This window comes from Lissotriton helveticus, chromosome 7, assembly GCF_964261635.1.
Source record: "Lissotriton helveticus chromosome 7, aLisHel1.1, whole genome shotgun sequence".
Taxonomy (NCBI): Eukaryota; Metazoa; Chordata; class Amphibia; order Caudata; family Salamandridae; genus Lissotriton; species Lissotriton helveticus.
The window spans coordinates 1,427,345,635-1,427,369,858 of record NC_136068.1 but is presented as its reverse complement, the minus strand read 5'-3'; the positions used below and the strand labels follow the sequence as shown (position 1 = coordinate 1,427,369,858).

At 48.3% G+C, this 24,224-nt stretch overlaps 1 protein-coding gene across 4 annotated transcripts in view; it reads left to right on the top strand.

Moving 5' to 3' along the window:
• Window positions 1-24,224, top strand: part of MYH16 (myosin heavy chain 16) — a 1,068,458-nt gene that overhangs the window by 1,019,410 nt on the left and 24,824 nt on the right. For all 4 annotated transcript variants that reach the window (XM_078654769.1, XM_078654768.1, XM_078654770.1 and 1 more), the window contains one exon: window positions 3,334-3,459. In XM_078654769.1, coding sequence (XP_078510895.1) covers window positions 3,334-3,459 — 126 coding nt within the window. The remainder of the gene's footprint in view (window positions 1-3,333; window positions 3,460-24,224) is intronic.

Here is a 24,224-nt window from a genome sequence, read left to right as displayed (position 1 = left end):
CCAATTATTAAATTAACATATTTAATTAATTATAATTAAATTACTTCCCACCCTATTCCCCTATAAACCCACAACCCGCTAGAGAAAATACATTATTTTAATTGACATAATTAGCAATTAATCAATTAAATAAAATTAATTACCAATTAAATTTTAAATAATTAACATATATTATTTAATTACCAATTAATTAATTATTACTACCAATTAATAAATTTACATATTTAATTAATTATAATTAAATTACTTCCCACCCTATTCCCCTATAAACCCACAACCCGCTAGAGAAAATAAATTATTTTAATTGACATAATTAGCAATTAATCAATTAAATAAAATTAATTACCAATTAAATTTTAAATAATTAACATATATTATTTAATTACCAATTAATTAATTATTACTACCAATTAATAAATTTACATATTTAATTAATTATAATTAAATTACTTCCCACCCTATTCCCCTATAAACCCACAACCCGCTACAGAATTTAATTACACAATAATTAAAAAAATAATTAATTAAAAAAAATAATAATAAATTGACACTTTTCACACATATTATAACATAAACACACTATAAATAATTAAATATTATTTAAAAAACTATATTTTTTACTATCTAGATTATATACTTGGATATTTTCACTGTCTATATTATTTACAGTCGATATTACTTCACTTACCTTAAAAACGATATTTTGGCTGTCGATATTCTGTCTAGTCGATATTTTCTCCAAACGATATTTAAAACTCGATATTCTGTCCAGACGATATTTTGGAGTCGATATTATGTCTGTGCACCATTGTGTCTCAATGCTTTCCATTGGAACAACAAACCCTGTGAAAATAACTGTTGGGACCTTCTCACTGTGAGGACATGTTTAACATTTTATTTTTACATGTCCTAATGGTAAATACCATGCCCCCTGCCTTATGGCAATTAAGACCTAGTTCGGGATGACGTATTCATATTTAAAAGGAGGGTTAGGCCTGCAAAAAGGGTTTTATTTGACAAATCAATTTTCCAGTTTTTAAACTGCATAGATGGTCTGGAAAGAGTAGGCCTGCTATCATGTTTGTCCTGCCACTGTAGTGGGTGACCCTGGATACACTTTGTACCATTTACTAGGGACTTACAGGTAAGTTAATTATATGCCAATTAGGAGTACAACCTGTTTCATCATGTTTTAGGGATCAGAGTCCAGGCACTGGGGCCTAGTTAGCAGAGTCCCAGTGCACAGAGTCAAAAATCAGCAACATCAGTACCTAACAAATGGTGAAGATTGTGCAAAAAAACCCATTTCCCTACAGAATTTAAGTGTACTTTTTGTACAATTTTGTGACATTTCCATGAAATTTTACTAACTTAGTGAACCCGCTAGCTCCTGCCACATTCGATGCAGTAGCTGCATTGGATGTTGAAGCAGAGGTGGAAGTGAGCGGGATCAGAGGGGCACAAGGTGCCTATACTTTTTTAGTTTATGTAAAACTATTCCCTTACTTTTTATAAAGAGACAACCATCTCGGTAAGGTTAATAAATGCTTCCACTAAAGTGTCATTCAGGGAGACTCCTATGCTGTGCAACCAAAGGTGGGCAGACAGCTAAACAATAAACAACCATTCTTGCCAGGGTGCCTGCTTGCCTGAAAGAAATGCAAATGTGTTAAACTGGCTGGTTAATCTGCAAATGTAAAAGATGCTTGGGAGCCGGTACTGGCTTTAATTGATGGAATCACTGAAAGCTTTTTGATGACACAGATTTTTTTCTTTTTGAGTGGAGTGACCAGATGAGCTGTGAAATGCAGGCTTTTAAGAGACAGTAATGTAATAAAATTATATTACATACAGCTGGGTCTTATTAAACTCTATGTTTTAGAAGCACCATTTTATTTGTAGACCTTTGTGTGCAATTTGTAGCAGTCTATCTTATACTGTGTGTAATGCAAGTTTAAAATAGTGTCTTAAATATTCACAGTGCTTTTTGTTACAGGCTGGGACCTCATAGCACTAAACATACACAATTCACTGTTCTCCACTGCAACAACCAAGATTTAATTATGCGGCTCTCTGGTTACACACAGACATCTGCAGTGCATTAACTAACAGAGGTTTCAAAATGTATTATAGTGCATTTCCCAATAACTGAATTAACTTTTTTTGATTTATTTTTCATTTAAGCTGCACATTATTTTATATGTAGCTACCTGAAGGTGAAAGACCAACACATGTTCAGAATATTTAGTTTTTTAGCCACACCTTGACCTAGCCCACAAGCTCACTTGACCCCACCCTATTGCATGGGGCACAGTTCCCATACTTTTTAGGTCGAGTCTGGGCAGCACATGCGCTGCTCTGTGATGCATGCAGTATTGGGGTATGGGCTTGAAGCCCCTCCCACTCTCCACCCATATTTGTCATGGGCTTGTGTCATTGTCCTTCGTAAATGCGGCCTTCTGATTCCTTAATTGGCTTGTTAGTCTCTCCGTAGTACTTACTACCTTGTCACCATTTGTAACTTCCCATGAGGACTGGCCGTTTTATTTCGGTTGTTACGTCGTACGTTTTATTTAGTCTGTAAGCACTAATTTCTTTAATGAGTTTCTCCTACTGCAGGCACGACATGCTTTCCTCTAACATTCAGCATGTCATGCATGTGTTCATGTGGCACTTTTACAAAAAAAGAATTTGTTTGTCAACTTGACAAATGCTTTTTTTTGGTAAAAGCGCCTGGTACTGCGGTTTCACTTTAATAGAGTCTGTTGGCTTTTCTTTAGACACGGCTCATCTAAAGAAAGGGGCGTGGCCTGTATTAAAGTGAAAGGGTAGCATGGGACGCTTGTAAACAACAAGCATTTGCAATGCAATAGGTCTCCCATTTTAGAAATGTTGACCTATTGTTATTGTAAATGACAATGCCTTTTATTCTTGCAGGTTTTCTAAACACATAAATAAAAGGCATTGTCATTTACAAATGCAATGGCTCAAAATCTCGCAGGTGCAAGACCTATTGCATTGCAAATGCTTGTTTTTAATGCACTTCGGCCGCTGTGTTGATGATCATGCTTAATGAATAGAAAGCATTCAACTGGGTGGCTTGACTGTATTTATGGACTATCCTCTACTAGTTTGTGATAATAGAAATTGTATTCAATTAACGTGGGTGTTGCATGGGAGTCCAATGCTCCGGTGAGTATTGATGGAGAACAAGCTTCACGCATGTATGTATCTACAGAGAGGGACATCTTTGCTTGTTTCACGTTGGATCTGTGTCAAAGTAAGAAATTGTCACAGGCAGCCTTAGCTAACACGTCCATTTTGTGCCTGCAGTTTCAGTCATTGACTGCTGTGAAACGAAAGCTGGAAGCAGATCTCCAACAGTTTGCCACGGATAACGAGGAACTGCTGAATGAATTTCGGACCTCGGATGAACGGATCAAAAAGGCGGTTTCTGAGGTGGGTGCAGTGCTCAGAATATGCGATTAAAGTGCTCACTGATATCTGATCTGGAAAAAGCAGTTAAAAGTTGCTTCGTCAAATAGCACACTAGGGAAAATGTTGACTATATTTAACTCCATAGTAACGTTACCAGTTTTTCACAGGACTGATTTTCTCGCTTTAACGATTTTCTCCGGGAGGTATAAGGAAGGTAAAGAGGGAAGTGTCCGGAGAGGATTTTTATAAACTGATAAACTAAGTGCCTGACAGGTAGTTAATTACCTGTCAGAGCAACCGGCTGCTGTGTACTGTGAAAAGGCTGCTGCTCTTCCAGGGTTAAGATTATTGATTAACCGTCTATTTTGGCATTTAAACCAGGCAGATACTGGAAAAAAGATGTAGAAACTGCAGAGCTGCATGGAAAAACTGTAGTCTCCAAACTTCAGTAACAAATACTATAGCCGATGTCTGCCACCTACTGGCAATTTATAAAAACACACCCTCTGTGACGTTTAATTAACGAGTTCCCTTTACAGCCTCATTTTAAAGCCTTGTGTTGATCCACATCTTGAATGGAAAGCTGTTGCTGTCTTGCCGCCATGATGATAATATCATCATGACGCACAGTTTTCTTTGGGCTTAAACTGAGTAGAACAAAACGAGACTATATTTAAATATATTTGAACAAATGGCTCCTCGACTATGGCAGAGGAGTGCCGCCCAACTGCTTTCTCGCGAGAAAGCCAAAAGATAAAATGGTACTAACTTTTGGTAATGACCATTTTATGATTCTTTGCGCATTGCGGGCGGGTGGGTGGAACCACCCGGGCAGGGCAGGTGTGGTTTGCCACTCTATCTGCAGAAAGACTGTTTGGTCGGCCCTCGCGGGCCACCCAAACCAGTCATGCGCATTCTGCACTTCTCCATGCAGGCTGTATTGCAGCTTACATGAAGAACATGCCATCCCCTACAGCCCCTGGCTGGGCGGCGTCCTGACCAATCACTACGTTCCACTGGAGCATTGTGATTGGCTTAGGGGAGGGGGGGTGAGGGGGGCTGCCTGCTTCTTGTTCCTGTCGGAGGCATGTGAGCAGGAGCGGTGAAGACGCAGGACCTGGCACTGTGGAAAGGTAAGTTACATTTTTTTAACACCTTCCATGCAGGGCTAATTCCCCCGCAGTGCAGGGGGGGAGTGGGGCCGCGCTTGGCACCGCAGTGCTCGTGACGAGCCCACCTCGTCATGCTGCACAGTGGAGCTGTGCTCATGATGAACTGAGCTCAGTCCTGCCAAGCGTCACACATCAGGTGTGACGCTCAGGCATTTCAGTGCGGTGATCCGCATCACCGCACTGAAATGCATTGTCACACATTTTGCCACCTGTGCGGTGCGCCACCAGTGTGCACTGGCTCTGCCCAGGCAGCTACCTGCTGTGACTGTTCCTTGGAAACAATGAATGCGGCAGCGCCCGGCTTCAGTCAGACTCATCACACTCTCTCACACTAATTAGGTGGGGGAGGGGCTGCCCTCTCAGCAGTCGATACTGCTGTAAATCACCGTGGCACCATGGGGGCCGGGATTTTAATCCGGATGTGCCGGCAGTAGAGTGCCATCACATCCGGAGGAGGAAGAGATAGTAGGCAGAAGCGGCGGGAAATCCGAGTGCGCAGCAGGTAGCATGAGAGACAGACTCGAGTCTCATGTCCGCCCGCAGCCGCGCAAGATGCTCAGTAACATAGAGGTGAGTCACCGACTCGGACCTTGGGCAATGGCAGCATACAGGCAGTCGTCTTCTGGCAGCGCACGCAGGAGATGCCAATATCGATCTCCGGTCCCTGTGCATTGGAGGGCCCCAGCGGGCATGGCCTCATGGAAGCCCATGCAGAAGATTCCTCACACCGCGATGTCGCGCTGCGCTATGAGGCCCCATTAATGTACTGGCTTAGGCACCTCCTTCTATCGCTCTCACCGAGGGAAAGCAACATGAACCACACACGCAGCACTATGGGATAGCTGTAAAAACTGGCCCGGTTTTTTTATGGTGTGCCCCAGGTGAGGGGAATGAATGGATTAATTTGCGGCAGGCGGCCGGCTGCGCCGCGCAACACTGCAGCCTGCCCCACTAACCAGCCTCAGCCTCTGGTCACTTGGATCTGGAGGCGGAGACAGAATCTGTCGGCAATTTACAACAGCAGCACAGCAAGTACGCACCAGGCCCTGCGCAACTTTTGGAGTCGTCAGTGAATGTATTTAGGAACATTTGAGGCATACGGTGCTTGCACTCTATATGGTCTACACCTCAGACATGCCCTGCTTGACCGCCCTCCATGGGGCCCAGGAGCTAAGTTATTGGCCTCGCAGCCTGCCGTGAATTATTTCTGCGATACAAAAGGGGATGATGGACGGAGCGTTTGAACAAATCAAACACTCACCCCCAGTCAATTGATCTGGGTTTAATCCATCACCATTCTTTAGTTCCCTCAGCCACCCCAGTTCAGACATGGCTATATGCAAATCAGTCTGACCCTGTGCCTCGTGGGAACAGTCCAGCCTGAACTGCCAAGCCATGTCTTCCCTGGACCGGAAACAAGCATCCTGGGACCGGTTTCGGATTCATAATCCTCATCAGCCAGGCTATCTTGAATCCAGTGGCCAAGTGAACAAGGGACTCACGTCTGAGCATACCCTCCCACACTTAGGGCGAACAAAGCGATACAAAAGGGGATGATGGACGGAGCGTTTGAACAAATCAAACACTCACCCCCAGTCAATGGTGGGCTAAAGAATGGTGGTGGATTAAACCCAGATCAGTTGACTGGGGGTGAGTGTTTGATTTGCTCACTTGGCCACTGGATTCAAGATAGCCTGGCTGATGAGGATTATGAATCCGAAACCGGTCCCAGGATGCTTGTTTCCGGTCCATGGAAGACATGGCTTGGCAGTTCGGGCTGTACTGTTCCCATGAGGCACAGGGTCAGACTGATTTGCATATAGCCATGTCTGAAATGGGGTGGCTGAGTGGGCTAAAGAATGGTGGTGGATTAAACCCAGATCAGTTGACTGGGGGTGAGTGTTTGATTTGCTCAAACGCTCCGTCCATCATCCCCTTTTGTATCGCTTTGTTCGCCCTAAGTGTGGCAGGGTATGCTCAGACGTGAGTCCCTTGCTCATTTGGCCACTGGATTCAAGATAGCCTGGCTGATGAGGATTATGAATCCAAAACCGGTCCCAGGATGCTTGTTTCCGGTCCATGGAAGACATGGCTTGGCAGTTCGGGCTGTACTGTTCCCATGAGGCACAGGGTCAGACTGATTTGCATATAGCCATGTCTGAAATGGGGTGGCTGAGTGGGCTAAAGAATGGTGGTGGATTAAACCCAGATCAGTTGACTGGGGGTGAGTGTTTGATTTGCTCAAACGCTCCGTCCATCATCCCCTTTTGTATCGCTGTGAATTATTTCCGAGCAGCCGGCCTTCTCAAGGCCACTGGGAGAGGGAGACTGCACTGCTGCATCATACAGCCAGGACACCGCAGAGAGAGGGCCGGTTGTCAATGGAGGAGAGTCACACTGTTATTAACTTGGGGGCAAATGAAAGAACGGAGTTTGTAAATCATGACAGCTGAATTGGTGAGGTGGAGCTGCGCTTGCAAAGGTCGGTGTGTTAACTGTTGTGCTCTTTTCGGCTGTTATGAAGTAGGTGTTCGCTTTCCTGTAAGAGAGCATGTTTCACAATTTCATATTTTTTTCCCTACGTACGATGTTGCTGTTCGTGGGCAGGTGTTTAAAAAGCGTCATGCTTCTAAGTCATTCTGCTCATCGAGTTAAACACAGTCTTGTACAAATTACGATGAGATATGTGGTAGAACTAAATATATACGTTTGAATGCATATATAATATATTGCATACTTTGGTTGTGCACACTGCTCACAGATAAACAGACACAATACCATGCTGTTGACATTGAAAGGCACTCTGGGCCATCACAATGCACAGTATATCTGTCAGCCTGCGCCCCAGCCCGGGCCACCAATAATTATTGCTATGGCCTAGCAACACAAGAACTCCGAATGAACACGTACCATAAGTCCGGGAGAGGCTGAGCAGGCGGTGTTTAGGGTAGGAACACCTCTCACATTAGCCGAGCAGTGCCAGTTAAGAATTGAGAGCTCTTGGGGGCTCCTCACCATGGTCGGGACTTGGGACAAAATGACTTTGCTACTGTACAGCAGCTGAGTGTATGCAGTGGGCTGAGCCATGAGCCAGTGAGCGTGACACAGACAGACTCACAGGGACACTTCTCAAAGACATCGGCAGCTGCATTTGTTTTTATTTTGCCCCACCTCGGTGCAGCAATGTAGTGTTGTGACTTTATTAGAGACAAGGTATTATTAAATTAAGGCTATACCAGTAACAGTTTACAAATGCACTAGGTTAGTGCCCTTCCATTTCTGGTGATTTGTAGCAGTTTTAAGACTTTCTTAGTTTCTTGTTCCTCAAATGGGTGTAATCTTTGATATTTATATGTTTTCCTCATCTTTATTGCTTTATTTTGCTCGCAGGATAGTGTCACTCATAGTGGTGGAAATGTTACTCCTAATTACACTGAAATTATGAAAACGTCACACATAGCAATCTGAAACCTTGGCAGCTATGTGAGCTCATCACGACTCTCCCCACTCCCATGAAACGCCTGCACAGGAGGGGAATTAGCCCTGCGTGGGCGTTCTGCGGCAGTTATGACGAGCTCAGCTCGTCATGAGCACAGCTCCACTGTGCCTCATTTCTCAACATAAGCACCAAAGGGGTTAAAACTTTTATTATTGACCCCCCCATCCCTGTGCAACCCTTTGCCTGCCCCTCGCACCCCTGAGTCATGCCGGCCGCTACTGGGAGCAGGGTGTTTTATTTAAGTACATTTACATGTTCTCTGTTTATATATGTTATGCTGTGTAGTGAGGCCTTTTTTGTTCAATTATGTGCCATGTTCATGTGAATTGGTGGTGTGTGTAAATGAGCTTCAGAGGTTCGTGGTATACATTTTAGAGAGTGTGGATCTCTACAGACAGTGCAGCTTCCCATGCAGGTATGGTTGCTGCCAGCTGGTCGACTTTTTACTGGCACTGCCGGTATTTTATTTTCCCGGCCGGCACAAACAAGCATTTGCAATGCAATTAGTCTCGCCTTTTGGACCTTGGACCATGCAGCACTTTATCCTGGATGCTGCAGCATCAACTGTTTGTATTTTTTTTTTCAGACATGCCCCTTTGTTATTTAGACAGTGGCCTGTGAGGATATGATGTAACCTGGCCTTCCACATTTCTGCATTGATGGCAGATGTTCAACAAACCAAGGAAAAAACGACACTAGGTCAATATTCCGTACTGAAAGAGGTGTTCAGAAAACGCGGTAGGATGTGGCGTGCCTTGTTGGCGCTATTTAAGAAAGCACAACATGTGGTGTTCAAATCATTCATAATGAGGTTGATGAGGTGGCTCCATGTCACAGCGTCACCACGTTTCCAGCTCTGAGTCACGTTTCAATTGAACAAATTGTGTTTTGGGGAGGTTAGTCCTGTTGTTCAGTTTTAAAACCTTTAAGCTCCTATTGGTTGAGCCGGTATATTATAGGAACACCTAGAGCAGGAAATGTTGGCAACCAGTGAGCTGCTGGAGCCTGTAGTGTCCTGCTAGGACACAGTCTAGTTGTTCTGTGTGTAACCCTACACTAAACACCCACCCACCACAGACGTCACTGGGTCAGGTGACGCTGGTAATAAAAGAGCCAGAGCGCACGTGCTCGTGGCCAGATCTGCGATCCCTAACTGGTGTCCGTGTGTCATGCTTTCCTACACCATGTGGGCCTAAGGCCCAACACCACTTTGGCGACGAGACGGTAACGCAATGCCATGCGTGCCAGCTGCATGCGAAACATTGTGGGGAAAGATGAGGGAGCTGAGAGGCGACATCGCGCCCCCCCTCCCCCACAGGATCGGCGCCGGCCGCCGAGAGGCCCGCGGGGCGTGTGCTGTGCCCCGGGCCTAAGGCTCCACCCCTCTCTGACCTGCTGCAAGCCTCCCTGCCGTGGCGGTGCCCCCGAGGAGAAGATCGGACCGACCGGAGCCCACCCGCGTCGGCCGCGACTGAGCCCCTGCCTGGGGTGAAGAGGGAGCCGTGCAGAGCCCACCTGCATCGGCCGCCACCGAGCCAGGACTGGTAGCCGAACGCTACAACCTCCGCGGAGCCTACCCGCGTGAAGGAAGCCAGCCAGCCGAAGGTGAGCGGAGGGGGCCGCGCCAGCCTAGAGCGACCCCCGTGACCTTATCATAAGCGGTGCCCACCCGCATGGCCGTGGCGCCCTGCCGAGCGCCGACAATAAACTGTGCAAATAAGCAAGGCCAGCGGAGCCCACCCGCGGCCTGCCTACAGCGCTTCCCCCGCCGCGTGTGTGAAGTGCGGCGGAGGGGTGAACAAAACTGCACCGAAGAGCGCCCGCAGCGTGTGGAGAGCTGCAGGGCGCCGATTAATTAAAGCGGAGCCCACCCGCTGTAGCAGGAACAGTCTCTATGGGTCATCGTGGCTGCTTGCAAGTACCCCCAAGCCAGCGAGAGCCTACCTCGCTGCACCCGGTCCGAGCCCGCACTAACTTTCCCCGCCGGCCGCGCAGTGTGAGAACAGTGAAACTGCGGCGGCCGGGTGAGGGAGCCTCACGGTAAACGAGCCTGCAGCGTGAGGAAAGCTGCGGGGCTCTGAGTAGTGAAAGCGGAGCCCACCCGCGATTACACTGTGCCGACTTGTTTTGCACCACCACCAAGAGGGGAATAGAATAGAAACCCTCACCCCCGCAGCGTGTGAACTGCTGAAGGCTGCTGCGGTGGGGGTGAGGAAAACAAAAAGGAGAGAGAACAGCGAGTGGCTCCCAGACACATGCCAGCCACCCCCTACGAGACCGATCAGGGTGACTCCTCCCCCACAGCCCGTGAACACTTTTGCCTGCTGCAAGGGGCAGGGACCGGGGAAAAGTGACTGCCAACAGTGCCCTTCACCTCACAGAAATGCTTTCCCCCCGGGTGCCATTGCAAAGGAAATGCCTGTGCCGGCCCGACTCCTGAAAATTAAGTAATAAGAAAAAAAAGACCTACCTGTCGTCCACGCAGCCCAGCACTGGCAGCTCAGCTCCATCTGCAACAAAATCCGAACAAAGCCCCAGAGCAACACACAAAGACGCAGACTACCAACAGGATCTGTGCAGCACTGCCATCTAGTGGCACTTTTGAGCAACTGCACCCCACAATAAAGAAACGTACCACAGAACGAGTATGGACTAAAGCATTCAGGGACAATCAGGCAGAGACAGTCCCAGGTTACTGTGACCCACTAAAAGAGAAAAAAAAAACAAGCATTGCACAAACCCACAATGGGTCAACAGCAGCAAGGGGCAACAGACTGAGTAACGCCCCGAGGAACCAAGCAGCAAGTAAATGCGCAACGCAACGCAACCACAACTAGAATCTACTACCACGCAGCAAGTAAGTGCGCAACCATGCAGAAGACACCCACACACACCAGCAAAGGGTCTGCAGATGCCACTTCCAGCGTGACGTGGGAAAGAGGCACGAACGCCTCACTAAGCATCCAAGCACTGACAGAACGTCTGGAGGAAACGACTGACAAGCACTGGGAGAACGTCCAGGGAAACGACTGCCGAGAGCAAACGACGGAGAGAGCAGCGACGCCTTGTGGCCACAGGTGTTCACCGCAGCATCAACCACTCCCGCCAACGGTCCAAAGCAGCAAGTCCCTGACAACAGCCAAAGCAGCAAGTACACAACGACTCGCAACAAGCGTCCAAGAATTCCACACCCGCACGACAGGACTGCGCAGCACTGCGCCGGAACGTGCCAGGAATCAAGGGCGCCAAAGTGACGCTACACAGCGACACGCCAATGCCACGGGACAGCACACAAAGGTCCCCAACAGAGACAGCCATGTCTCGCAGCAACCGGAGCGCCATCGTCAGCACGCATGGCAGCATGCACCAGAGTTGCACCAGGAGCGGTGACGCAACCCTCCTCCGCGCAGACAAAGCGCGCCAACGCCAAAACACCGTGACGGTGAATAGCGACCACAAAGAAAATAGCACAGCATGACAACTCATGCCCAAGATGAAAACCGACCACCCAGTCTGGTCACCAAGGAAAGGAAAGCAACAACAGAGAAGATACGACGCCAGGTCTAGTCACCAAGCCAAGTGAAGACAGTGTCCTACCACATGGACAAGACCACGGAGACGACATGTAGAGGGCCCGCTATATGGAGAATCCTGGTTAGCATGAGAAAGCAAGAAAGAAGACCGGACCGCGTCGAGGAAGTGAACGAAGAGGAAGAATGGAGAATCACATCACTCCACAGAGGAGGAGAGAGAACTACAGCTCACAGGAACATCGGTGCTGTCCAAGGAGCATCGTAACAATCAGCACACAGGAACTTCGGTGCTGTCCAAGGAACATCGCAACATCCGTGTGGATCCCAGTAATCCCTACAACCTGCATTCGAAGAGACCAACCACTGATGAACTACATGGGTGCCCCGTGAACCTGAAGCTTACCGAAGCAGAGCATACCCGAGCACTAGACAATCCACCCTTGTGGACTACACAAGACTCGACTGTGGCCATGTCCGAAGTTCGGCAGCGACCCGTACAGCCCATGCGATCAAGTGGCGGTCCAGGGGACAAGGGCCTCGGCCGCATATCCTGTGAGAGAGGAATCCGGATGGGAGAGGTGCAGCAGCGGCAGCTCCACGACAGGCAACAGGAAGCATGAAGGCCCCAGGTAATCACCTGGCACCGAGAAACGGTCTGTTGAAGACACTGAACCCATGTCCTAACGGCAAGACCATCCTGGCGGATGACATCAACACCCCCGAGGACATCATGAGAGACTTGGCGGTGAGTCCGTTGGCAGTTCGGCAGCGACGCCTTTGCGCGGCTCATGCGAAGCCTGCACGGCCCTCCCGGTCCCGTCGTGTCCGGCAAGAGGGTCCTCCCAGCGTCTCTAGTGAGAGAAGAGTCCAAGCAGGAGAGGCCAGTCTTCGAGGCTCCAGTGAGAGAGGAGTCTGGCAAGGAAGGCAAGTCGGAAGTTACTTGGCCGGACGGAGATGTGAAGGCATCAAGATCAGCAAATCCAAAGAAAGACCCCTCGTGCCATAGTCGTCTCCTACAACCAACAAGCGTTGTCATCCACTGGACTTGGAACACCTGCGAGACCCCTCAAGGGTCACACCCATCCTGCTCCCAATGCTCCAAGTGATGAACACTGTATATAAGCGTCAACACAGCAAGACACGGATGATCTGAAGTACACCGCCGAGGTGAAGCTCATCTGACTGACTTTGTAGTTTTGGAACTTTCAACATTCTCCCAGCTGATCGCCTGAAGAAGATCTGTTGGGGCTATCAAATGTTATTGTTCTGTTTTTCTTGCAGGTCGGACATTCGCTTTTCCTTTCATTAAAGTTTGGGAGGAATGTAGTGTCCTGCTAGGACACAGTCTAGTTGTTCTGTGTGTAACCCTACACTAAACACCCACCCACCACAGACGTCACTGGGTCAGGTGACGCTGGTAATAAAAGAGCCAGAGCGCACGTGCTCGTGGCCAGATCTGCGATCCCTAACTGGTGTCCGTGTGTCATGCTTTCCTACACCATGTGGGCCTAAGGCCCAACACCACAGAGCCATCACAAGCAAACATAAATGGAAAAATATCACTGGATTTGGTTGCCATGACACTACTAGACAGCGTGAAATGTTGTGATTGCATTGCTCTTTTTGCAGCACCCAAGCCTGAGAAAGTATTTGTGCGTGTGTTCTTCGAGCTGGTGATGAGTGCACGTTAATTGTTGAACTGGGTAACAGGAAACAGATGGGCTTTACAGCCGGCATCAGCCATAGGCAGGCAAAAATGGTAACCTCCTTCATCAACCCCACAGAAGAAGAGAGTCCCCGTGCGTTCTTTGAACCCCGAGCAGTGGCCATTTTGGAGCGCTTTTGAGCCCCGCAGCAGATATAGCAGTAATAATTACAAATTGCTGTTCTACGTTACGCTTGGAGACATGACAACTGTTAACATACAGACTTGTTGCTCACCAGTCCTGTTAATAGCTGACATGATATACTCAGCTTTAAAGATACTTACTTTATCAGCTTTAGAAGAATGAAAGGCTGTGTTTCCCCACCAACATTTCAACCCTTCTGTTTTTACACAGCGCTTCACAGCAGAAGCATTAACCAGCTGAGCTCGTCCAAATTGGGGGAATGCATAATTTGCGAGCATGTTAGCTTTTTGGTTTGGCACTTATAAATGCCACCTGGTTTCTATGGGGTTGGGTGTGCATGTGTGTCCGCAGGCCTGTTAGATCTTCGTTTTCCTTTTTCCACTGGTGGAATTCTCGACAATGGAAATGGCTTTAGACAAAAGAATGCAGCAGAACCACGTGTGACCTCTGCAGCAGCCCAGCCAAAAACACAGAGCTAGCTGCAGGCGTTTCTGTCATAGAGGCTTATTGGGTGTTGTCATTGTTCCTTCAATGTATTTGTGTGTATGTGTTATGTATGCGGTGTCCATAAACTATTTCATTTGGCATTAAGGTGCTTAAACTTGGATGGCAAAACCACTGATATGATTTCTGAAAACAGATAAAGTGAAACGTGTGTGAATGGTTCCTCATTGAACCCACACCCCACCCATTTTTTCAAAGAGCCCCAGGGGCCTCATTTATGAAGGCCTTGCGCCACCGGTGCGTCACTTTTTCCCATTTTAAAAGTGACGCACCGGTGGCGCAAGGCTTTCATAAATAAGGCCCCAGGAGTTTACGCTTAACCCCCTCATCTTTTGCACTCCAGAAAAGTTGCAGATTCTATGAGGTAGTAAATTCAGCCTACTGACTTAAAATATCTCCTGTAATCAATTGTTTGAATCTTGGACTACTGAGAGGGTTTGCAGAATAAACTGTGTTTTACCCCCTTAACGACAAGTTAGATGCTCCAAGAATGTTGTAATCAGGGCTAACGGTGCAGGGTTGTGTACGCAGAATATATTCTGAAGTCCCCTTTAGATAGTGGCGTACAGCGCCAACTCTGTGACAAATGAGTGTGCAGTTCAGGCAGTAGTACCCTTCCATTGCGGTGCGAAAACCCAATTTTCCTGAAAGTTTCCAGTGCGGTGCCAAAAGGATGCACTGGATAAGTCCCCGTTGCCTACTTTCATATCAAACAAGTGTACTTGTGTTCTGCTTCCTCGTCAGGTTGCACACTGGTATGGTTAACCAGAAATTATGCTGAATTAAACTTCCAGGCTCAGTAATTGTGTGATTACAGCATTCATGTTGCTGGCCAAGGGAATAGCAATCATGTTTGGAAGGCTCTCTGAAACCACAAAAGAAGAAAGGAAAAAATACTAATCTTTTTCAATAGCTCCAAATGCGGATTGTGGTTTGATAACATTAAATGAAGTGCAATACTTTAAGAGAGTTCAGGGCTTCATCTTTATTTTTAAATCCAAACGCAGCTGTTACCCTAGAGTGCACCTATTGCCCTTTTCGGTGCTTGTTTTGTTCTCTTGCACTCCATGGGATAGAGCCGACAAATATTGCCGCAAGCAAGGAAAGAGGCCATGGGCGGCTGCGAGCAAAGGTGATGCTGGAGACAATAGCGAGAGCAATGGAGGGACATTAATTAAAGTTTAATCAATCTGTACTTGAGCAGTGCTCCAAACAAGCCGCAGTAAGTGGTGTATCGCAAGTTCAGCTGAATTAGAAGGCAGCGAAGGAGAGTGGAGAAGTGTGGCTCACCGGTTAGAGGTGGCAGACCCAGAAGCAGAGGTCAGCCCGGGACGAGGGTTCAATTCCCGACGCGGCAGGGTACGGAACCAATGTCAGCGGGCTTGATAAATCTCGCCTCGGTGCCTCTCTAACCATGGGTCCCACGCTGCAACTCTGGGCAATAGCTTGCTTAATCTCCACAACGGCCCCCTCGCTGCTGGGGATGCCTGGGTTCACCTTGGGGATGCCTAACAGGGACCATCTCACAGGGAAAGCCAGGACGGTTTCCCCAGCGGCACACAGCGCCAAGAAACCATGCGGTGAACGTGCGCTCTACAAATTCAGACTAACATAACATATGCTGTGAACAAATGGTGAGTGTGGGAGGGCTGAGAGCCCCTTTTAACGCTTTTTTTAAACACAAAAGGTCGTAGCCATAGGCGCGACACAAAAATAAGCAAAATCACCAAAAGCCGTATTTTTTAGTCCTCATCTGAACGTACTTCAACCAGCAAATATAAACAGAAGGCACTTTTAAATGTTTCCACACCTGCATTAACGATCCATGACTAATAATTAAACAAAGCCAGAAAAGCTAAGTTATAAATGAGTAGACAAGATTCGTTAAAGAGTCGGGGTACCACGCGGGTGGATGGCGTCCCCCCACTTATTTTACCAGGAGCTCGATAACAAACTACTGCCAGAGTCTAATGTGCATGCAACACCTCCTTTGATCTGTAAAATACAGTACACATGAAGTGTCTCAGTTGTATGTCACACCTCGCTTCCCTGATGCAATCGCATCTCAGGGGTGAGTGAGGGGAGGCAATGAGTCTGATGGTGCTAGCCACCTTTCGTGACGTCACTTAGGGTCATGACGTCAGCGTCCCCCCACTTTTTTTTTAGGACTTGTGCCCTGGTTAATGTCATACCATAGATTTACTAACTATTTATGCCAGGTTTGCATCACAAAAGTGATCAAAACACAGTGCAAAGTGTTACTTGTACATTGGAAAGTTATCTAAAGTAATGCAAAGTAGTGTTATGGACTACTTTTCATCAAGTCGGTGTACCATAGGTGGTACATGAGCATTCCGCTGCACCCACCCATGGGTATACATGCAAATCCCTGTCTACTGATATTTCTAGACAGGGACATTGCCTGTAGGCAGACATAAGGCAGACATAAGTTGAGCAACTTTTAAGAGCCCCCAAATATTTCCAGCTTTGCATGTGTGCTGCCCTGTATGACACAAAGACAAAGGGGGAAAATAACTAAAGTTAAGTTTTTATACTGGAAGATTCATGTTCAAGTACAAAACCTATTTTTGACATGCACACACCCGTGCACTGTGGAGTAAGGATTTGTGGGTTAATGCATGGCAGCCTATAGTGCGCCAGTGCAGGCGGAGAGAATAACAATGTCATATCTTAGTAGATATGGTCAGGTCTGGCTTTAGCGTTAGTGTTGCCTGGTGCAACAATCTTTTTTGGAATCCCCCATGACCTCCTTCTCCACTGATTCCCTCACTAACACACTCCAACAATGCCCCTTATTGCTCCATAACCCCTGTCTGACATGCATTTCATTCGTTTTATTGCGCTCCTCATACCAGTGTAGAGTGTCAGACACACATTACAAATCACACTCACATTATACAGAGACAATGAATCCTACATGTGTAAATCAGTGTGTAGGAAATGGTGCGTAAAAGAATGAGGATTACAAGGTGCAGGAATCACGCCCCCCATAATAGTAGGCAGTATATTTTAAGTGTGTTTGCACAAACTTAGAATTTAAAACATAGCACTCTGTTTGGTGTTTGCTTTACTAATAAGAATGTATATCTATCCAAAAGACCCTTTTTTAGCAACCTTAGGATAATGAAAGACTGGGCAAAAAAACATAACTTTCAAGTCTATATCGTGCTGTTTGCATACAGCTCGTCGATGACAGTTCGTAAGTCTCTGGGCTTTATTTGGACTATAATTTATAAACTGTAAGTAACAAAAGGATTTCTGTGATAAAAGCAGTAACTCACTCAGCTACGCACATAATATGCCGGTCTTTGATCTGTATGTCAAATGTTCTTTGGAGAAAGCATATTAACCCTCTGCGCTACCTTATGGGGAGTCAAAAGTGCCACTAGACAAAACACCAACCTCTCTCCAGCAGGAACATTCATCACTAGAGTTGTCTTGATATTTTTGTTGTTGCCTGAAAACTGCTGGACACACAAGGAACTCTGCAGCAAGTGCTTTGAAACCTATAAGTTTTTTCTTAACAAAGCGCAGAGCTCAGCGCCAGGCCAGCCCTAAAGCCAGCTCTGGACGTGGCGCTGATCTTCTAAAGCCCTTTGACACAATAGGACGCAGCAACCTTTTTGCCACCCTGCACTATGCCGAAACTCCACCTTAGCGTGTTTAAATAATATTATATTTGCTCATTCAAGGATGTGTCTCTGTGAATAGAGCATGTCTGCTGCCTTGCAGTGCAGATCAGCTGCGTTTCAGACTACTGTAGTGAAGTATACCTAGTGATGGCAAACAGATAGGCAGTGCACCACAAAACAAAATTTCTAAAACTGCTACTAAAGTTTTCTCCTGAGCCTACATTAAGTAGTTTACATTATTTCTTGTTGTTCATTTTTATTCTATTTGAAAAATCTATGTGCATTAATTCTTTCTCTATATACCCAGTGTCATATAATTATTGATGTTTTTCATTATCTCGTGAATACATAAATGAATGTGGGCCCCAGTGCATTTTGAGAGTACAACACCTTGAGTGAAACTCAGCAAGTCAGGTGGGCATGTTTCCATTACCTCCTCATCTGTTCTTCCTTGTCCATACTAATGACGACATACACATTTTTGCTCCCTGATAATAACAAAAAGAATGCTGAAGCTGACTATGGGCCTCCGAGCCTCACTCCATCAGAAACGGATTCAAATAATAGGCTAACCCTCTTCCAAATTCTACTCTCTTTCTCTCTGTGAAAGCATACCTACCAGTAATTTCTCTCTTTCTTTATTTTTTTGCTGTTTTTATGATTTTCGTTTCAACGTTGGTGTGAGACTCTTAAACATTTGTTTATTGGCATTTCCGAAGTTTATCATATACATCGTGCACAATATATGTATTACCATTCCAACCTTTCAGTTATACTTTTTGCATTCCAAGGGTCAACCTTTTATTTACATCTGGGGTGTTTTACTCCTTTGCATTTTTACTCAGTCCCCAATAGGTTTCGCTTTTGCTTTTCTTCAAAATATATAGTAGCTCTGTGCTCCCCGCCCCCGGGAGATTGCGTTCGCATTTTTGGTCTATATCTGTTACTAACTTAAAGAAAAACTTTGCGCCTACAACTTGTGCCTATCTTGTCACCACACGCAGTCTCATCTTTGCTAATGTACACGGAGTCTGGGTGCTGAGTTTGCTGTGTTACTCTCTACAGCAGTCTCTCGGATTTCTAGGTATGGCATGTCTGCTGGAGTGTCATTCCCCATGTGAATGTTACATGTCTGGCTGGACTCCTACTCTCCCTCCTTACGTTGGGTCAGGTGATCTAGTCGGGGACTCCATGTTTCCCTCAATGTCTGGCTCGTCGTTCTCAATGTCTAGGGTTTCCCAGGCTCTCACCAGCTCCTTCCATTGGTCTGGTATTGGCTTCTTGTGCAACCCCCTCACTTCCTCTCTGAGGAGTGCCCTCGTCTTTGATTCCGCCCAGCTCGTGAGAGCCATCTTCCAGTTATCTATTCGGGGTCCTATGCTGGCCTTCCAGGTCATCGTTACTCGCATCTTGGCAAGTGCCATAGCCAGGTAGACAAATCTGTTTCCCACCTTCCGCTTCGGAGGACGGGGGGAAAGGCCCAGGAGGCACACCTCACCTGTGTTGCTTATTTTGCTCCCCAATGTCGCCCCTGTTCGCCTTAATACTCCAGACCGGAAGGGGGTTAGTATTGGGCAATGCCAGACCATATGAATAAAGTCTGCATCTTGTTGGGCACATTGTGGACATGCTTTCGCCCCCCCTCCATGTCTCCTTCTGTGTGGGGTCAGGTATGTCATGTGTATGTAGTTAAACTGGATATATTTTAGTCTTATATTACGAGATGTTGACTTAGGGAAGAAACAACCTTTTCCCATTCTAGGTCTGTAAATTGCTTGTTTAACGCTTGCCCCCAGCGCTCTCTTTTCTTGGGCAATGCTGTCAGCGATGCCCCCACTAACGTTGTGTAAAACCACTTTACTTGGTGGTCAGCACTTCCAATTTTAAGTAATGCATGCAGTAAGGCATGTGTCTCTGGTTCCTCTCCCACTACCCCCCCCCATGTGTGAGGCTCTTTATACATTTATTAACACAAGATTGTATAAAGAGTCTAAGGTTTTAGGGTTTTACCAATTGCCTGAGGTAGCACATTTTTTGCAATAAGATTCAGCCACATTTTAGGAGAACTGGCTGTGCCACTGTGTTCCCTCATTGTCGAATTTTGAACAAAAGGAGGATGCAGCTGCTTGGATTGGGTGGTAAACAGTGCTCTCCATGAGTCAAGTGGAGCTCATGGGTTTATAAGGGGAATGGCTGTGCTAAAAGCCAGAGCATCCGGCATTAATGGCTAGAGGATGCAACTGTGCAGCGCTAACACATGCCCCCCAGAGAACATATAGAATGAGAAGAAGTGGCTATGCTAAACCAGTGCAGAGTTTCTCTTGTGTGGAACAGAATGAACGAATAATTCTTTCTTGAAGAAGAAGTATTACTTGGTGTTACAAAGAGCAATAAATATAATGTAACATGATCCTTTCAAAAAATGCTCATGCCTGGGAGAGTGCCCGGAGGTGGGACTTTATGAGGGTGGGAGGGTAGGCTTGTTGAGCTTTCTCTGGACCCTTTTGTTCCCGCGACTCCAAACTTGTCCTTTGCCCCTATAAGGGATCGTTATGCTCATGGTGGGTGTGCCCCTCTCCCCACCAAGGCCCTCGGGCTGTCAGGTGGACATCTAGAGGACAAATGTGCCACAATCACAGCAGGCATCGCAGGATGATAACAGGATGTCCAGAGAGTCCTAGTTTGTACCTTACCTCCCAGATCATGGCCGTCACTAAGGGCAGGTGTGACCGATCAGTGTGGGACATGCTCACCTGCTTCACATCAACTGCTTTCAAAGACCTGGCCATGGCTTTGCAGCATCCAGGTCCTGACTCAGAACAGTCAGCAGTGACCCGGACCTTCCTAGCCTCCCTATTCGATTCTCTCAAGACTGACATCCAAGACCTCAAAAGAGTCCTCTATCAGGACCCAAGTGAAGTGTGACGCAATATGTTCTTAATGTGTGACCAGTTTGCCTCCTTGGAAAAAAATGAACTGGCAAGAGGTGAGGAGGTGGAGATGCTTTGACAGGAGCCTATCCGCCATCATGAGCAACACAACAAACTCTGGGCCAAGGTAAAGGAACTCGAGAACAGTGCCCAGTGTAATAACGTCCACCTCAGGGGGATTCCCCTGGCTTACAAAGCCTCTGACATCCGGGGATTCACACAGGCCCTGTTTGACTCGATCCCGGGCTGGGCTGAGGATTCTGATCTGCGGCTGGACAGAGTGTAGTGTGTCAGCCTCCCTGAAGGCCCTTACACTAAACCTCTGGACATTCTGGCTTGTGTACACCACTTTCAAATCAAGGAAGATATCCTTAGGAAAGCCAGAGCCCAACAAACAGTCCACTTCCGAGTAAAATAAAGTTGGTCTCTTTCAAGACAACACTCTGCTTACCCTCCAGGGCTGCAGGACTTCAAACCAATCAGCGTGTTCCTGGAAACCAAGGAGGTGTCCTATGGATGGGGGCACCCTTTTAAATGAGTCTTCCGATGGAAGGGTCAACACTCTCAATCTAAGACACTCAGAGAAGACCAATCAATCAATCAATCAATCAGAGCATTTGTATAGCGCACTACTCACCCGGAGGGTCTCAAGGCGCTGGGGGGGGAGGGTCCGCTACTGCTCGAATAGCCAGGTCTTGAGCTGCTTCCTGAAGGCGAGGTGGTCCTGGGTCAGGCGGAGGTGGGTCGGAAGGGAGTTCCAAGTCTTGGTGGCCAGGTAGGAGAAGGACCTTCCTCCTGTGGTGGCTCTTCGGATGCGGGGGACGGCGGCGAGGGCGTGGCTGGTCGATCGAAGCTGGCGCGTGGGAGCGTAGAAGTTGAGGCGGCTGTTGAGGTATCCTGGTCCTTGGTTGTGTAAGGCTTTGTGTGCGTGGGTGAGGAGCCGGAAGGTGATTCTCTTGTTGACCGGGAGCCAGTGCAGGTCTCTCAGGTGTCCGTAGATGTGGCTGCGGCGGGGGATGTCCAGGATGAGTCGTGCTGAGGTGTTCTGGATCCGCTGGAGTCTCTTCTGGAGTTTGGCGGTGGTTCCGGCGTAGAGGGAGTTGCCGTAGTCCAGACGGCTGGTGACGAGGGCCTGGGTGACCGTCTTCCTGGTCTCGGTGGGGATCCATCGGAAGATCTTGCGTAGCATTCGCAGGATGTGGAAGCACGACGAGGAGACGGCGTTGACTTGTCTGGTCATGGAGAGGGAGGAGTCCAGGATGAAGCCCAGGTTGCGTGCGTGGTCAGTTGGTTTGGGTGCGCTGCCCAGGGCGGGGGGCCACCAGGAGTCGTCCCAGGCGGAGGGTGAGGATCCCAGGATGAGGACTTCCGTCTTGTCTGAGTTCAGTTTCAGGCGGCTGTTCGACATCCATCTGGCTACTTCTGTCATCCCTTTGTGCAGGTTGGCTCTGGCGGTGGCGGGGTCGTTGGTGAGGGAGAGGATCAGCTGGGTGTCGTCGGCGTAGGAGATGATGTTCAGGTTGTGCTGGCGTGCGATGGCTGCGAGGGGGCTCATGTAGACGTTGAAGAGAGTTGGGCTGAGCGGGTAGCCTTGAGGGACGCCGCAGATGACTTCGGTGGCCTCCGATCTGAACGGGGGGAGGCGGACTCTCTGTGTCCTTCCGGTGAGGAAGGAGGTGATCCACTCCAGTGCCTTCTCCTGGATTCCGACGTTGCTGAGGCGCTGTACTAGGGTGCGGTGGCAGACAGTGTCGAAGGCCGCGGAGAGGTCCAGGAGGATGAGGGACGCTGTTTCTCCGTTGTCGAGCAGGGCTCGGATGTCGTCTGTGGCTGCGATCAGGGCGGTCTCGGTGCTGTGGTTGGCCCGGAAGCCAGACTGCGAGAGGTCGAGGGAGCCGTTCGTCTCGAGGAAGGCGGCCAGTTGCTTGTTGACGGTCTTCTCGATGACTTTGGCCGGAAACGGGAGCAGCGAGATGGGGCGGTAATTCTTGAGGTCGGTGGGGTCTGCTGATGGTTTCTTGAGTAGAGCGCTGAGTTCGGCGTGCTTCCAGCTCTCCGGGAAGGTGGCGATGTCGAAGGAGGTGTTGATGATGTCCCGCAGGTGGGGTGCGATGACAGTGTCGGCCTTGTTGAAGACGTGGTGAGGGCAGGGGTCTGTCGGAGATCCGGAGTGGATGGAGTTCATCGTGCGGATGGTGTCTTCGGTGCTGATCGGGGTCCAGGCGCCGAGGGTGGTGGTGGGGGGCGGTGGTTCGGTCGTGGCGTGCGTTGGTTGAGTGCTGAAGCTGTTGTGTATGTCCGCGATCTTGTTGTGGAAGTAGGAGGCGAGGGAGTTGCAGAGGTCTTGCGAAGGGTTGATGTCGTTGTTTCCGGCGTTGGGGTTGGAGAGCTCTTTCACGATGTTGAAGAGTTCCTTGCTGTTGTGTGCGTTGTTGTCCAGTCGTTCCTTGAATGCAGTTTTCTTGGTGGCGCGGATCAGCTGGTGGTGTTTTCGGGTGGCGAGCTTGAGGGCAGTCATGTTGTCCGGTGTTGGGTCTGTGCGCCAGGTTTTCTCGAGTGCTCTGCAGTTCTTCTTGGAGCTCTTGAGTTCGTCGTTAAACCATGGGGCTTTCTTGCTGCCGGGTCAGCTCGGCGGGGTCTTCAGCGGGGCGAGTTCGTCTGCGCAGTCGCTGATCCATTTCGTGAGGTTGGTGGCTGCTTGACTGGGGTTCGTTGTGCTGGTGGGAGGGTTCTTGCTCAAGGACGTGGTGAGCTGGTCAGCAGTGATCTTGTTCCAGCTTCTGCGGGGAGCCTGTTGCTGGTGATGGTGGAGCGTGGTCCTTCTGAAGCTGAAGTGGACGCAGCTGTGGTCCGTCCATGGGAGTCCCGTGGCGTGGCTGAAGGCGATGTCCTTGCTGGAAGAGAAGATCGGGTCGAGTGTGTGTCCGGCGTAGTGGGTGGGGGTGGTCACCAGCTGCTTGAGTCCCAGGTTTGCGAGGTTGTCCAGCAGGGTGGTGGTGTTGCGGTCGTTGTTGTTCTCCAGGTGGAAGTTGAGGTCCCCGAGGAGGATGTAGTCGGCTGAGGGGATGGCGAGCGGGCTGATGAAGTCGGCGATGTCCTCGCTGAATTGTGTGCGTGGTCCCGGGGGTCTGTAGATGAGGGTGCCTCTGAGGGTGGTCTTGGGGTTGGTGTGGATCTGGAAGTGCAGGTGTTCGGCGGGTGCGATGGTGTCATCGTCACATATTCGATCTGCCTGCAAATCTCCTCCTCATTCCATGCCCGGGTCTCTCTGGAGCTCACCCAAGCAGCCAACATGATGGCATTAAACTAGCAAACGCAAGCAGCATCCACACCCAGTCCTAAAGATCATGCTCAGGGATGCACTGGACAGTCAGGCATCTGGTACGGGCAAGTCTACTGTATGATTGTTGACTCTACCAACTCACTACACCTATGCCAACTGAAGCATGCCATGGAATAACTTCCTAGCCATGGTCTGTGGCAGAAGAGGGCTTAATAAATAACTAGGGGTGGGTGGAATTTGCGTAATTGCATAACGCAAATCTCCGCTAAACGGTAAAAAATCTCCGCGAACACGCGGAATAGCTTGTTCGCGATGCTTTTTTCTTGTTTGCAATCACTGTTTGCGTGCTTGGGGGGAAAAAT